At 45.4% G+C, this 16524-nt stretch overlaps 1 protein-coding gene across 9 annotated transcripts in view; it reads left to right on the top strand.

Moving 5' to 3' along the window:
* The window catches only part of Fryl (FRY like transcription coactivator), a 242412-nt gene that overhangs the window by 190688 nt on the left and 35200 nt on the right, over positions 1-16524 (top strand). For 8 of the 9 annotated variants that reach the window (XM_037209095.1, XM_037209091.1, XM_037209094.1 and 5 more), the window contains 10 exons: positions 803-915; positions 1981-2131; positions 2830-2933; positions 4455-4640; positions 5770-5974; positions 7074-7195; positions 8025-8215; positions 9583-9677; positions 11025-11632; positions 11976-12073. In XM_037209095.1, the coding sequence (XP_037064990.1) occupies positions 803-915; positions 1981-2131; positions 2830-2933; positions 4455-4640; positions 5770-5974; positions 7074-7195; positions 8025-8215; positions 9583-9677; positions 11025-11632; positions 11976-12073 (1873 nt within the window). The remainder of the gene's footprint in view (positions 1-802; positions 916-1980; positions 2132-2829; positions 2934-4454; positions 4641-5769; positions 5975-7073; positions 7196-8024; positions 8216-9582; positions 9678-11024; positions 11633-11975; positions 12074-16524) is intronic. The other variant, XM_037209096.1, reaches the window with a different exon arrangement.

Below are 16524 nucleotides of genomic sequence, written 5' to 3'. Positions count from 1 at the left end.
ACCCCAGCCCTCAGCAAGGGAAGGGAGAAAAGGAATCCATCCCTAAGACTAGCCACGTGGGCAAGACCTTTGTCAGTAAAGAAAAGTGGAAAGCCATTGAGAAAGACAGCCGAGGGTGACCTCCAGCCTCCGCACACACATGAACATGTGCACACATACAAACACACACACAAACTAAGAAATAAAAGTAAATAAAGGGAATTGTACCAGGCTTTTTCTTTTGGGCCACCAACCAACTCCCAAAATCATGACGAATGGAGTTATTCTTAGTTTTGAATTCTCGGCTTAGCTTAGGCACGTTTCTGGCTAGCTCTTTTAACTTAGTTAACCTCTTCTCTTTATCTACCTTTTGCCTCGGGCTTTTTACCTTTCTTACTTCTGTATATCTTACTTCCACTGCTTCTCTGTGTCCGTCTGGCTGGTGTCTCCCTCATTCTCTCCTTCTTCTCTCGTTCCTTCCTTCTCCAGCCTAGATTTCTCCTCTTATTTATTCTCTCTGCCCGCCAGCCCCGCCTATCCTTTCTCTGCCTAGCTGTTGGTTGTTCAGCTCTTTATTAGGCCAATCAGGTGCCTTAGGCAGGCAAGGTGAAACAGATGCAACACATCTTTACATCATTAAACACACATCCTTACATCCTTAAACAAAAGTAACACGTCTTTACACAGTTAAAGTAATATTCCACAGCATAAACAAATGTAACACATCTTTGCCTAGTTAAAATAATATTCCACAACAGTGAATGATGAGGTAGAAATGCCACTTCACTCTATCTGTGCGTGACTCCCATGGTCCTTCCCGCAGCTATGTGCACCTGGACATCTACGGTGGCCTGAACAGTCATTTAAACCGACAACATCACAGACTGGAGTCTCGATACAGCAGCAGCTCCGGAGGGTCTTACGAAGAGGAAAAAAGTAACCAGTTCTCAGTGCTCCTTAGATGACGATTTTGGTGACGTGTCTCGTTAACTGTGTTAATGTGAATGAGTTTGTTTTCCCCAAGGAATCATTTTAAGTGCTGTATTTAACTGCCACTGGTTCTAATGTGATCCGAGGGATCTCTAAGGAGTGAGTTTATTAAGGCATTAGTAAGTGGGGAGGTTTTCGTGTTAGGTGTTACAGAATTCATTCTCAAGAAGTTTCAGAGAGCCAGGTGGCGCACGCCTTTAATCCCAGCACATGGGAGGCAGAGGCAGGGGGATCTCTGAGTTTGAGGCCAGCCTGGTTTATAGAGCGAGTTCTGGGACAGCCAGGGCTACACAGAGAAACCTTTTCTCAAAAAAAGAAAAAAGTGTTAGAGAACAGACATTGAATGGGTCTGGCTGTTGTTCTCTGAACAGATTGGCTTATCTTACGGATCCACATTTGGCTGAGAAGTTTTCCCTCACACTTCCAAAGTGATCAGTCCTCACCACAGGACAGGGAGAGTAGAAACACACGCACTGTAACTAAATTCGGACCCCGGAGCACCTGGTCCGATCTCCTCATTTTGTGCATGGTGGAACTGAGGTCCAGAGAGGTGAAGTGACTTATCCACGTCACACAGAATTCCTTTTTCCCGGGTGTCCTTTGTCCTACACCCTGCAGCCCCGTGTGGTAGAGCAGATTTCCTTCAGAGGTGGGTTTGTGTCGGCCCCATCTCAGGAGACTTGGAAGCAGAAAACTTACCTTGTTTCCAGGAAACTGTATTTATGATATGCTCTCCTGGTTTGGCCTTCAACTGGGAGACATGGGGACGCGTCCGTGTAGTCCTGCCTTACTGTAAAGGATAGAGCCTCAATCAATAAATCAGTCTCTCGAGCTCCCTCCCCCCAATTTTATAATATTTCTACCCAGGCCTCCCTAGAAAATGTATATCACGATAGTGGGAAATTATCTTGGATCCCTCTCCAGCGCTGTGAATAGTGGGTGTCTTAGTCGAGCTTGCGTATGTGGTGGACATTAGATGGTGCAGAAAATGAGATCATTTTATCTTGATAGGTGACTCAATGCCACTTTATTCTAATTGGCGCCTGAAAGTGATGGAGCATAACCAAGGAGAGCCACTGCCCTTCCCACCAGCTGGAGGCTGCTGGTCACCACTGGTGGATTACGTGCCTGAAACGTCATCACCTGGATTACCTCTTCACAGGTGGACTAGAGCGTCAATTCCTCTTTCCTACGAAGCCACGTTGCAGCTGAGCTCGTTCAGCTCCCTAGATACTGCCTGACAGCGTAGGAGTGGTCGCCCTTGTTGAGATGCCGCATCAAAAAACAAAAACAAAAAAACGAGCCCGGCCCTTTGAGATCTTAAAAAAAATATATAAAAAAAAATTAAGAGATTCAAAACCACATTCTGAGCGCACAAAGTTAACATACCCGAGCGATTCTTCTGCTGCTCTTCTGGGTGTCTGGCATAGTTACTTGACCTTTCTACGACCCAGTTACCACATCTGAAAAAAGAAAAAAAAAAGTGACTCCTTTGTGATCAGCCCTGTCTTTGGAATTCACTTAACCCGAATTCTACCGAGTAAGATCCCAGCAAAAAAGCAATGACTCCATTCTTTCAGAACTTCCCAAGGCACCGAACACATGCCGAACACGTACGGGGGCAGGTGGCGTACGAGCTAGGTCTGAAGAGTCCAGATAAGGAAATTCGGCCCTTGACTCCAAGGCGCTAACGCTGCCGCTGTGGTGGTTTCTCTGACCGCTTCTGTTTTTCCTCTTCTCGCCCTCCAGAGAAGCGTGTTTCCGTAGAATGCTCAAGTCTTGGAGGAATGGTACAGGAGTTGTTCTCTGGGTCGCTCCCGCGCCGGGCAGCTGCTAACGGTCTTCTTCTTGTCGTCCCAGGTGTAACATCGCCGTGATCCTGCTGACAGACCTGATCATTGACCACAGTGTGAAGGTGGAATGGGGCGGCTACCTCCATCTTCTTCTTCATGCAATTTTTATAGGTAATAAAAAGTCCTCATCCCTCCCCTTCTGTGTTCTCCGGGGCCATTTTTTAAGTCGGGGCGTCCTTCAGAGAACCCTCAGGTCAGCGGTTCTCAACCTCTGGGTCACAACGGGTTGCAGATAAGATATCCTGCGTATCAGATGTTTATGTTATAGTTCATAACAATAGCAGAACTGCAGTTAGGAAATCACAAGCATGAAATAATTTTGGGGTTGGGGGGGTCACTAATACAACACGAGGAACTGGATTAAAGGGTCGCAGCATTGGGCAGGTCAGGAACCGCTGTCTTTGACGCTTCTGTTTCTTGTGTTAGAATGTCACTTCCGTGAGACTTTTTTGCATTTTCTCTCTTCAATGGGGACTTACTCTTAGCCTGATCACAAGCATGTCTAGTGCCTTTTACTTGGGAACAATTCCCAGGCCCCATGCATACCAAGCAAGTATGTTAGTTACCTTAGCTTCTCCTCCAGCCCATAATATCCCTATTCTTCTGTCTTGTACCCACTATACAAACACTACTGCCACAGCAGTCAAGTTAGTTTACCTTAGAGACTGGAACCTTTTTGAGTGAACGGAGAATGTGAATGCATTCTAACTGTTGAAAGTATCTGACCATTGCCCTGCCTGACCACAGCTGGGTCTGCGTGTGCCCTTGGTGGCAGGTGTGAACTCTTCCACATCTATAATCCCTCTATATTTGGAACACTGGCTTTCTGAAGCAAGTCAAGGTCGCCATCATTATGAACGCATACCTACAGGGGTTGCCCCTACCTAATTAATTCCTGTGGCAAATAGACATTTACTTTGTCTTACATAACAGGCAAGATAGAGTACCTGCTATCTTAAAAGAATTCATGGACATCTGGTGTTGTATAGCAGAGTCATAATTTCTGAGAGGTCATGAAGTTTTTGGCATGAAACTGATTTGAAAAGTTAATTACCTTGCGAGCCGGGCAGAGGCAGGCAGATCTCTGTGAGTTCCAGGCCAGCCAGGGCTACATAGTGAGACCCTGTCTCAAAACAAAACAACAACAACAAAGGATTTCCCTGATTCTCCCTAGGCATTTATATAGTGGGGCAGAAGGCCACTATAAATGTGTAGAGAAACTTAAACCAATTTAAAATATAAACTGTGTAATACACAATATTCCATTAAATCTCTTGCATACTGTGTGCACTTGTATTCATGGGTTCTGGATACCTGGGCTGAACTCACCAGTTTGCACACTCTCAGGGTGTGCCCTGGGTCTGAACTCAACATATACAGTTGTTTTCCCTTGTCACCCATTAATCCCTACCGAGCACTGGAACCGCTCCTGAGATAGTATTCCCATTCTATTTTTGGAATCCAGATGTGAGTTGGAGCCTCCGGAGGGTGTGTGGGGTCACCTGCTCACACTACAACATTGCACATTAGGAACTCGGGTGCCACCAGTTCTGGGACCGGTTCCTCCTAGGAGTTTGGCAGCCAGGCACACTGTCCTCCAAGCTGACAAGGATCTTTTTCCTGCCGTTCCAGGGTTCGACCACTGCCACCCAGAGGTGTACGAACATTGCAAACGCCTGCTTCTGCACTTACTAATAGTGATGGGACCCAACAGTAACATCCGAACCGTTGCCTCTGTCCTTCTCAGGAACAAGGACTTCAATGAGCCCAGGGTGTTGACAGTCAGGCAGGCTGCACACTCCGAGTATACTTTCACAGGTACTGACCGCGAAGCCCCGGGCTCCAAAGTAGAAACCCACCCCCTTAAGTTGGAATCCTGCAGTCATGAAAACCAACCCAGGAAAAGTTGAAAGATGTCAACACTGAAAATGCAGTTGCAGCATTTTAAGTAACATCTGTATCGTTCTTAATTAGTCAAAGAATGCATTAAAACGAATAGTTGAGTCCCTCACTTCCAGGGATCTCTAGCCAGCAGATTTTTAGGTTGGGAATATATAAGTTGAAGTAGAAATGAAGAGTGCTTAATATATTGAGGACTAGTTTTTTTAAAAAATGATGTGTGATTTTTCTTCTCATGATTTCTAAAATTTGACTGGCATTTAAAAATCCTGATTATCTTTGCTGCCTTTAAAATGGTACATATTTTGAATTAAAGAGGCCGAAATTAATGAGACTTTTATGATGAAGCTTAAGAAGTAAAAATAGGCAGGCAGCGGTGGCCCAGCACTCAGGAGGCAGAAGCAGACGTATCTCTTGAGTCGGAGGCCGGCCTGAACTACATACAGTGAGGGCCAGGACTGCCAGGGAAATACAGAGAAGCCCTGTTTTAGGGGGTGGGGGGCAAGTATAAAACAGAATAAACCTTCCTAGTCTTGTGTGAAAAACACTTCCATTCAAAACCTGTAGCTTGTTGCTTGTTTATAAGTAAACTTGTGCTATTTTGTAAGGTTTTGACTTTTAACAGTGTTTATTAAATGATTGACTTACTATAGATATTCGATAGAAATTAAAATGGATTCTTGCAGTAAAATGAAGCTGCAATTATAGAGTTCTTTCCATATGAAATTAAAAACTAGCTCGCGTTATAGCAACGTAACTTGTCTTGATGAAGATGAAGAAAACACCCCAAATTGCTGGGAACCGGCCACTGTCCGTGTCCCTCGGCAGGTGGCAGCAGAGGACCACTTAGGAGATGCAGCTCAGAATCAGTGACAGGCCGGGAACCCAGTGTTTGCACTGTGTACTTGTGGGGCTCAGGAGGAAATGAGCCACGTCCCCAAGCCTGCCCCACGCCCTCACGTATCCCAGGCCATCCCCGAGTAACCGTGTCTTCTTATTCAGGAGGTCGAGCTGCGCGCGTGTATTCATGGTGGGTTTTCTCTTCCAGCAGGCATTAACGATTTTATACCTGATTACCAGACCTCCCCCATGACTGACTCAGGGCTTAGCTCAAGTTCTACCTCCTCTAGTATCAGCTTAGGAAACCACAGCGCTGCCATTTCTCAGCTCCACGCCACCCTCCTGGGCGAGGTGGACCTCTCAGTGGAGCAGGATGGAAAAGTCAAAACCCTCATGGAGTTTATTACCTCAAGGTAACCAACCGTGCGGCCCCCGCTCCCTCGGCGTCGCTTGTGGGGAACTAGTCTCACGACAGTCGGGTGGTGTGAGCCAGATTTATTGTGCGGTCTTTTGAGAACTCCAGTCCAACCAGAACATTCTTTTGCATACCTGAGATATGTGAGTCATCTATGGGTCACTAAATGCCCTAATACACTATTATCTGGAGGCATAACACTCCAATCAACCAGCCGTCCAATGCTTTTTTAGGGTCTGCGGTGTGTAGACTCTGCTAGATGAATAGATGGAGGAAGGACATGATGTCCCATAGTGAGAGCCAAACCGCGGGGCTTCGGGAAAGCTTGAGTTTGACCGTGGTAAAGAAGTCCTGATGACCGTGTTTTCTACACCGTGCCAGAGTGTCTGGGGAAATTCACACCAGAGAGCCATAAAAAACCAGGCCTGTGCTTATAGATTACATTTTGTGTATGTATTACGAGCTGAAGAGTTGACTCAGCACTAAGGAGCACTTATTCTTCCAGAGGACCCAGATTTCATTCCCAGCACCCACATGGTGGCTCGCAACCCTCTGTAACTCCAGTCCCTGAGGATCTGACACCCTCTTCTGACCTCAGAGGGCAACGGGCATGGGTGTCATACACTTACACACATACATGTGAAACATGCGTGCACATAAAATAGTAAATAACCATTTTTTTTTTAATCTGTGTTTTTTGCCTGCATGTCTGTCCCTCTGATTTTGACCCATAAAATTGGGAGGTTGGTTTTGTGGATGACAGAGTCATAAAATTAGGTGTTGGGGAAAATTACATTAAAGGGGAATATACGAAGAGTCTAAATGTTAATAATCCCTTTCATATGAGCAGTACTCGCTTTGTTGGGCTAATCTGTCATCTTTTTCGACCGTCCCTGAGCTGACATCCTGTCTTCCTCCACTTGCTATAACCGCTTCCCTCCCTGTCCGTGTGCGTGGGTAATGGGAGTGGCTGGGACCTGTGAGCTGACTAATTCAGCCACTGTCCCTCCTGAGCGTAAAGGCAAGGTCTAGCTAGATAAGAGCAAGCGTTTGATGTCAATTCCAGACCAAAGAGTGTCACCGTCCTCTGTTTTCAGAAAACGAGGCCCTCTTTGGAACCACGAGGATGTTTCCGCCAAGAACCCCAACATCAAAAGTGCCGAGCAGCTCACCGCCTTCCTGAAGCACGTGGTATCTGTGTTCAAGCAGTCAAATGCAGGTATTGTCTTTAATGAGTAGACTAAGTGACGTTTGATCTTGATTCAATGCTAGTGTTTGATCTTGATACAGTGTCAGTGTGGTGGAATTTTCAATGAGGCCCAGCCCAAAGGTTGATAATTAATATTCCCCAGTGTACATAGTTTTAGAAAGACTTTCTTGTTTAATATGTGAGTGATGACAGGTGTGTTGGTAAAGAAAAGATTACTAGTTAAAAATAAGATTTCTAATCATGAAATCTGGAGGTCAGTTTTGTGGATGATAGTCGTAAAATTGTATAATACAATTAAGAGTTAAAAAATAACACTAGAGGGAAATATACAGAGATTATAAATTTTCAAATCCTTCTTACGAAAGTAAAGGCTTCTGCAGTTTAAAAGTTAACACATCTGGCAGTCTTTGTAAAAGAATTCCGTGCTAACGTGATGCTTTCCTGCTAGGGGTGATTCTGCTCCTCTGGACCTTTGGCAGTGTCTAGAGTCACATTTGTCCTCGTTGTATGGTTGACAAAGTAACTAGGATATTATTACTAAACACCATTCACTGCCTAGGACATCCCTCTGTCCTAGGAGTGAACTACCTGGCTCCAACTGTTAGCATTGCTGAGGGTGAGAAATCCTGGTTCCCGGGATCCCTTCCCTGGAGATCAGAACAAAGGTCTCTCTCAAGTACAAATGCAGTACAATCACTGTACATCATTAAAGTGTGGTCTGCCTGGCCAGGTAGTGTGCTCTAGGTGGTATGCAGGGCCCTGGTCATAAAGCGATTCGCGCCTGGCTATAACTCCCTGCATTACACCCACGCACCCATGGTCTCCTGTGTCTTCTCAGAAGGAATACACCTGGAGCGTCACCTCAGCGAGGTTGCTCTGCAGACGGCACTCTCCTGTTCTTCTCGACACTATGCTGGGAGATCCTTCCAGATTTTCAGGGCACTGAAGCAGCCCCTGTCTGCACACACACTTTCCGACGTCCTCTCCAGGCTGGTGGAAACCGTGGGGGACCCCGGGGAGGATGCGCAGGTAAGGTACTCACTACCTTCTTCTGGCAGCTCTTGGCTGCTCCTAGAGGTGAAGGACTCGAGGGAGCAGCAGGATCCACATAGCGGCTGGGTAATTACTACATAGGTTAAGCAACAGGGACAGTAGCAGGAAGCAGAGCGACGTGCCCCGCTGAATACTTAAGAACCGATTTAGATCATATAATTTATGCCTGTTAGAGAAAGCTTTTTTTAGACATGCATTTACACACTGTCTAGATCCTACTCCAGAGTCACCAGAAGGTAACAGAGTTGGAGTATTCAAGTTCAACGGAGAGGGAAACAGAGTTTCATTTTTAAAGACAAGTAAAATACCACCCTGGAGAACTCCCGTTTGTGCAGTCCCGTGGACTTACAGGTTTTAGACATTGGATCTTCAGTGACAAATAAAAACAAGATCTTGGCATCCTGGAAATGGTAGAAACAAGGGTTTAATCTGCCAACAGCAGCCCACACAGTCTTTACTCAATGATAAATGCCATGAAATGATAAGGTATTGATTTCAAGAGCCACTCAGTTGTGAACTTTAAGGAGAGATTGAAATGAAATAGGACCCCTGATGATCTGGGTTGAGGACATTATTTCAGGTAGAAAACAGGAGTCAGAGGTGCAGAGGGCCTGTGGCAGGGGCACTGTGTCCTCTTTAATGGACGTCATGGGAACAGAGGGAGCTGCAGATACTGAAAGGATGCCAGGGCACAGCGTAACCAGTCCAGAATGCAGAAGGTCTTGTAGACGCTACTGAGGGGGTTAACTTCACTCCAAACTGCTGGAAAGCCACTCGGAGGTTTTGAGAAAAGGGAAAGAAGCCAATGTGATGTGAGTCGCTCTTTTTGGTAGGGAGGGGGCTCTCGGTGCTATCTAGGTGGCGTCCTTGCTGGGGTTGAGGGGACAAGTAGGGCCAGAGAGGTCCCAGAGGAGGCTGTTGAAAGGATCCTAGCTAAAGTGGTCAATTCCATTCAAGGAGGCCGCAGAGATGCGGAGAAAAGCAGTCAGATTTAGGGTATGTTTTAAAGTGATATTTTCAAGACTTGTTGACAGACTCTGTGTACATGTTGAAGAAAGAATGTGCCTAGACTTCTGGCCTGAGCAATTGGTAGCAATTACAGTGCTGTTAGAATCAATCTGGGCCGTTGGTTTGATGAGTTCTCACCAATTAGCAAAGCTGTGTTGCTCAGGAGGTTAGTTATTTTGTAACATGAATGGGAGATTGGTTCTATTTTTAAATGTCCCCAGGAAGTCCATTGCCATTTTGTTTTTGTTGTTGTTGCTTTGGTTTTTATTGTTTTCTTTTTTTTTTATGTCTTTAAACCGAACGTAATTAATTAAAAATTTGCCCGTTGTCCCCAGGGATTTGTGATTGAACTGCTTCTCACCTTGGAATCTGCAATCGATACCTTGGCCGAAACCATGAAGCATTACGATCTGCTTTCTGCCCTTTCTCAGTAAGAGCTTGCAAGCAGGCTGCCCTGAGCGCAGGGCTCCAGGGTCTAAACTCCCGTGACTATAATGGCAGTGGTTGAGTTGACCGTCAGCAGTGTGGATGACCTCCACCTAATTCAGATAGTGGGCACAGGTGTGGGTCAGCTGATAGCACTGGGGAAGCCCTGGGTCTGATCCCTACAGCCAGATAAACATGGTGTAGTGGCTCCGACTTGGTGTGATGCCTCTCCTGCCTGGAATTACATCCAGCACTTGGAATTTGGAGAAAAGTGGGTCAGAAACTGAAGGCCATCCTTGGCTACACAGCCTGCTCACGGCCAGCCTGGGATACACAAGGCCCTGTCTAAAAGAAAAAGGAAATAAAAGGGAGGGGGAAATCAGATGTGGGCTGAAGAGATGGTTCAGTATTAACGCTTCAGTTTCCAACAAGGAGACCCACCCCTAAACTCCAGCTCCAAAGGATCTGGCGCCCTCTGCTGGCATCTGAAGGCATCCACACATACACGCACATACAGTTTTGTTTTTTTAAACAATATATTTTTTTAAACATGGAAAGTGAGGACATCCAGAAAGTTCTGGAGCTGATCTGGTCAGTGCTCTCTTCCAGTGTCCTAGCTGGGGGCCTTTTTACTGTCCTTTAGGCTCCAACAAGCCCCAAGGCTGTCACAGCGGCACTCACTCCCGGGGTAACCCCTCAGGACACCTACCTTCACCTGATTGCTGCTTTCCTCAGAACAGGCTCCCCTCCCACTTCCCTGCCTTGCAAACCTCAAACAGCTCATCCTTGAGGTCACATGTAGTCACCCTCTCCCTAAGCATTTCTAACTCACCTGCTAACTGTTTTATCCTTTGGATTCCTGTGTCTTCTTTATATTTTAATAATAACAAGTAAAAAGGTATAAATCTGTCTTTACATACTTATCTCCCTCTGTCGATTTTATTTATTGTCCCCGTCCTTTTGTATATTCTTGATACATGTAGAATAGCAACTCATTTTAATCAGTTGGATACGTAGAAGTAAAAAAAAAAATGTTTATGCTTGGGTCTCGTGGGAAGAACGTGCCATTGAAAGCAGGAGGGAACGTCAGGTTGGACAGTCGTGGTACAGACAGGGTCTGCCTTGAACGTAACACGGGTCTAAATCCAGAACTGAAAGTTAGTGATGACCCTCACCATAAAAAATGGACTTCAAGGATAGAGCCAAAATCAACAGCAGAAGAGATGCTATTGTCTTTAAGTTGGGGCCAGCTGAAATCTCCTGAAACAAAGTCCGATAAACAAGTTACTTTTTCAGTTTTTAAGATACATTTATTGTCGCAAAAGTGACCTTCCTTCTCTCTCTCTCTTAGAACCTCATACCACGATCCTGTAATGGGAAACAAGTTTGCAGCTAACAGAAAAAGCACTGGGCAACTCAACCTGAGCACAGGTCCCATCAACAGCAGCAGTTACCCGGGCTACAACAGTAGCACCAGAAGTAACTCTTTGAGGTTAAGTTTAGTTGGTGACCGCAGAGGGGACCGGAGGCGGAGCAACACACTGGATATAATGGACGGACGGATCAACCACAGCGGTAGCTTGGCGAGGACTCGAAGCCTTTCCTCGCTGAGAGAGAAAGGACTGTACGACGCGCAGCCCGCTACCGAGCCCACCAACCTGATGGCCACCATCTTCTGGATAGCGGCGTCTCTGTTAGAATCTGACTACGAATACGAATACCTCCTGGCTCTCAGGCTTCTCAACAAGCTGCTCATCCACCTGCCCCTGGATAAGTCGGAGAGTCGAGAGAAGATTGAGAACGTACAGAGCAAGCTGAAGTGGAGTAACTTCCCAGGCCTTCAGCAGCTCTTCCTTAAGGGCTTTACCTCAGTGGCCACCCAAGAGATGACCGTGCATCTCCTCAGTCAACTCATTTCGGTCTCCAAGCACACGTTGGTGGATCCGTCCCAGCTGTCAGGTGATGTTAACATAATCTGTACCAATGTCAGTATAGTTACCTTTAAAGGAGGGGGGGGCCCTAGGGGGTTGAACCTCATTTCTTCCCAATGCTAAGCAAGCACACAGCCATGGAGGTCCATCCTCGGCCGGCCCATAGTAGTTGCATTTTAATGCAGTGGGAATGTAGACCAAATGATAATGTTTCATGTTAGATAACTTAAGTTATTTGATCAAATAATTTATAAGACCAGATAGCTTATCAGAATGAGAATGGTTTCTGTAGACCGTTTAAACGTGCCTTACCTTTCCAGATATTGTGCAATAAAGTTGGTTCTTGTTTGCTTTTTCTCCCCACCCCATAGGCTTCCCTCTTAACATCCTTTGTTTACTGCCTCACTTAATCCAGCACTTTGACAGCCCAACTCAGTTCTGCAAAGAAACCGCTAGTCGAATAGCAAAGGTAAGCAACCGCGCTGCTCACCGATCAGGCCTAGGGCGCTGTTCGGTCTTGCAGATCCTCTCACTGTGATTTTTCTGAATTTGCCTCTCATGTTTATTCTGTTGATCATGCCGAGGCGTTGCACAAAAGCCAGTGAATAAAACTGTTGAATCCGAGCGACACTTCCTCCGAGTCTGAGTCTTTTTCTGCTCCTCTCCCTGCTTCTCTTCTCCACCACTCTGTCGGGTTTCTCTCTCGTTCATTCGTTTCCTGGCAGATCTGAACCAGGCCCTGGGGTGAGCGCTAGAGCCGCCATGGTGGGGTGGGTGGAACTGCCGTCCTGCTCGTAGGCCTTGGAGTGGGGACATAGGCCTGGAAGCTGAAGCCACCCTAGAGGCTGGTGAGGCTCCGGGCCATGTGGGGAGGGCCTCAGGGGGGCGCAGATGGCAGATGTCTCTCTAGAGGAGGTCCCGTCTCGACTGAGACTGAAAATCCAACAGGAAGCACCAGAGCGAGATCCCCGGGTGAGGCTGTGAGTGGGCCAGGAACTGACCCCCGGGGCTGAAGAAATTGCATGTGCAGAGAGAGAGAGGACCTGAGCTCCGTTCCCACACCCACACACGTACAGCATACGCACGCTCACAAATCAAATACAACTGTTAAAGGAAAAGTTACCTGTGCGGAGGCCCCCAAAGGAGAGGTCACAGTATATTTCTACCTTCTTAAAATTCTTTGTACTTTTTTCTTTTTAACCCTTTCTTTCCTGTCTTTCCTCTCTGCTCACGCTATTTACCTTCCTACCACACGGTTCTGAAAGCAGTAGTATAGCTCTTCTTACATCATCTGTTAATGTGTTGGAAATGCTTGTCTCTTAATTCCATCCAATACAATGTCGCCATTTTATGGTTTTAATAATTTCCTGTCTGAACAGCCTTTTAAAGATAACATTCCTATTTATGTACGTACAACTATGTGTATGCCAGTCATTGTCTCTCGGAGGGGGAAATTTTCAAACTTAAAACATAGAAAAGTTAGATAGATTTAGAAGTAATATGCACTCTGAAGTAATGAAGTGGCCTGGGAGGAGTGAATGAAGGACAGACAGCCCCAAGAACCTGCACAGAGCCCTGGGAAGAAGAGCCAGGAATTTCTAACCAAGAGGAAGGAGTCAGTTACCTTTTGGTGAAGAGCTTTCTGTAGAAGCAGCTTCCTCGCGGCCCCTCCTCCGTTCAGTTAACAAGAGCACAGCATGCGGAAGAGGCCAGCACACGGCCCCGGGAAGGGGACCTTCCTTCCCGTAGTCAGTGCTAGCCCGCGACACGTCACGTTCGCAGTCACGAACGTCAGAGCTCTTGCATTACTTTGCCACGTAATATAAAGGGCAAGAAAATACTTAGAGCCGAGCATGGTGGCACAGGGCTGTGGAGAAAGGATCATCACAAGTGTGGGAGCACCCTGGTCTTCCTAGGAAATGGTAGCCAAGGGACATAGTAAGACCCCCGCCTTAAAAACAAAAAAGATAAAAGTTATATTAATAAAATATGGCACTGAATTTCTAAATTTGTTATAACTTACTAAGTGTGAAGAGATTCTTAACTAGCCAATTGTAGATAATGTAGCTTGTCATAGTTCATGGAAACGTGTCTTGGTTTCTTAAAACTGGTAGGTTAGGCATGGTGACTCCTCTCTATGATCTCAGTACTCTGGGGGCTGAGGAATTTTGTCGTGAGTTTGAGACCAGCTGGGTTACATGGTAAGTTCCAAGCCAGCCTGGGCTACAGAGTGAGCCCCTGTCTCAAAATTAAAAATTAAAAAAAAAAAACAAAACAAAAAGCCGAGCTGGTGAGGTGGGTCAGTAGGTCAAGGCCTCCAATCCTTAGGACCTGAGTTTGATTTCCAGGTCCTGCAAGTTGTCCTCTGTCTTCTCCCACACATATGTCCACGCATACATTAAATACATGCAATTAAAAGGAAAACATACCTGATTGTTTTTAAAAAAAAAAAAAGACTCAAATTCTTATTCTTGATTTTAGTAAGCTTAATGGAAAACTGATAGTTTGAAATGAAATACTTCTAGAAAATACTTTCCAAAATAAACCAACTATATACATAATGTTTTCACTAATAAGGGTTTAGGGTAATATAAAATTTGTTAAAAATAGATTTTGTTGCCGGTGGTTGGTGGCACACGCCTTTAATCCCAGCACTCGGGAGGCAGAGCCAGGCGAATCTCTGTGAGTTCAAGGCCAGCCCAGGCTACAGCTTGAGTTCCAGGAATGGTTCAAAGCTACACAGAGAAACCCTGGGGGGGTGGGGGTGGGATTTATTTTAATATTCCAATGATGCATCATCAGAAAAATATAAACAAGGTTTCCTCTCCCCCACCTCAGCCCCCAATTGAGGGGTTAGAAAGAAAACATGAAGGGAAATATATGTATGTATATGTACATATATGCGTGTGTGTGTGTGTGTGTGTGTGTGTGTGTGTGTGTGTGTGTGTGTGTGTGTGTGTGTAGGCTTAATTGGAAATTTCAAGGAAATAAAAAGCATGAATAGGGAAGTAGAAGCATTTAAGACCTGTAGCCAGAGTAGATACAATGCTGGATTCGCTGAGAAGCCTAGCCTAGCCTAAGGATGTCCTAGGCCCTGAGGATAAAGCTGTGGATGCCCTGACCTCATCAGGTCACAGGAAGTCCCACATAATTTTTTTGCTCCTGAGAATCCAAATCAGGCCTTCTGTGATTGCTAAATTGTTTTGAAGTGTGCTTTCTCCTGTGGAGCAGCACAGGACGGCTCCCTCTCTGTATGCTTTTAGCAACCTGCAGGATGTGCGTTAAATTGATTTTCTTAATTTATCCTCTCGCTTGTAACTGTTGAGAGTAATTCTCTGCCATTATGTGCTTCCTCATTATGCAAATATCACCAGATCTCTGTTTGTGCCCATGGGGAGCTTGGCATTTCAGAGCCAGGCAACACACCTTCATTATGGCAGAAATCATACCTAAAAAGTTTGTTACAGAACATTTCTTTTTGGCCCCTCAGATTGTATCCTAACCTTGTGCTTCAAAATGTCAAAATGAAATCTTAGGTCATTTTCTTTTTTATAATATTGCACAGGAATATTCCCCCTTTTCAAAGATAAGGGTCTAAAAAATTATTGTAAGAAAAAGAAATACTCTTTTGTAACAGCCAGAGGTGATGGCACACACCTGTGATCCCAGCAGTCAGAACGCTGAGGAAGAAGATTTATAAACTCAAGTCTGGCCTGAGCTACAGAGCAAGGCTCCAAGAGTTTATTGTTATTCAAAAAATTTTTTCTAGCAAAGATTTAAATAGTTACTGTGAAATTATAAGATTATATGACTTCTTAAATCGTTCCTGTTAAAATAGAAATAAACACCAACCAAGCCCCCCTCTTTACCTTCCTGTCAGCTTTATGGATGATGGATGAGATCAGCTGCTTTCAATGAATTTATAAAGTAACTTCCATGCTATTACGTCAGTGTTTTCTGCAGTCATACATACCTTTGGATCTGTAGCCCATGAAGGGACAGTGACTGAGAAATGGACTGGAGACCCTCCAACTCTGTCAGACATCCTCTGAATTGTCAAAATTATTTGAAAGAAATTGTTAAACATATACATATATTTCAGGGGCAATTTTCTCTTTCCTAAATGCTCTGGGTAGTTGTGGAAATGTGTACAAAGTGTTAGTAAAGTGGAAAAACAAGCAAGAAAAGTGAAAAGAAACAAAGTAGATATTAATGACTAGGACAGTCTGTTTTGATACGTAATATACTAGATTTGCAAAACAGCAAGGGCCGGTTTTTTTTTAGTTCTAGATTGTTCTAGTGTTTCCCAGAGGAGGCTAAGAGATATCTTCACCAATAACCCAGGGAATAAAGGAACTAAGAACACGAATTCAGCCAATAAGGTCTCCCCAAGATTTGGTGAGTCCCGTGCCATAGCTCTATGCCAAGCAGCTTCTGGAAGACAGACATGTTATAGTTGGCTTCACAAGGAGTGGCCAAGGAACCCAGCACTGACATCATTTCCTGGATAGCAGTGTGATGTCTGGTGTGTGGATTGCTACCAGTGGAGATAACACAGCTCCAATGAAGTCCTGTGATTGTCACACAGGTTGAGTCTGTCTGTCTGCAGTAACTCTTCTGTGAGACACCCTGAATACATCTATGAGACACAGCGGCCCTGAACTGGCCTGAGACTCTGAAGTAGAGCCTGCCGGCTTAGGCTCTTGGGCACTAGAGTGCTTTGGGATTTGTCAGAACGGTTACAAAGTCATAGGTAGGGCTTATAAAACCACAGATGGCCACTTACCAGAGACAGTATTACAGACTGAAAACGCCATCCTGTGTAAAACCCACACGAGGGTTGGACACGTCACTCCTCCTCCCATTCCTCTCCTGCAGTGGCTCTCAACCTTCCTAACGCTGTGACCTTTAATACAGCTC

The sequence above is a fragment of the Peromyscus leucopus genome, chromosome 10 (assembly GCF_004664715.2).
Source record: "Peromyscus leucopus breed LL Stock chromosome 10, UCI_PerLeu_2.1, whole genome shotgun sequence".
NCBI classification, from domain to species: Eukaryota; Metazoa; Chordata; class Mammalia; order Rodentia; family Cricetidae; genus Peromyscus; species Peromyscus leucopus.
The sequence above is the reverse complement of the archived record's forward strand: the minus strand, read 5'-3'. Positions and strand labels throughout refer to the sequence as shown.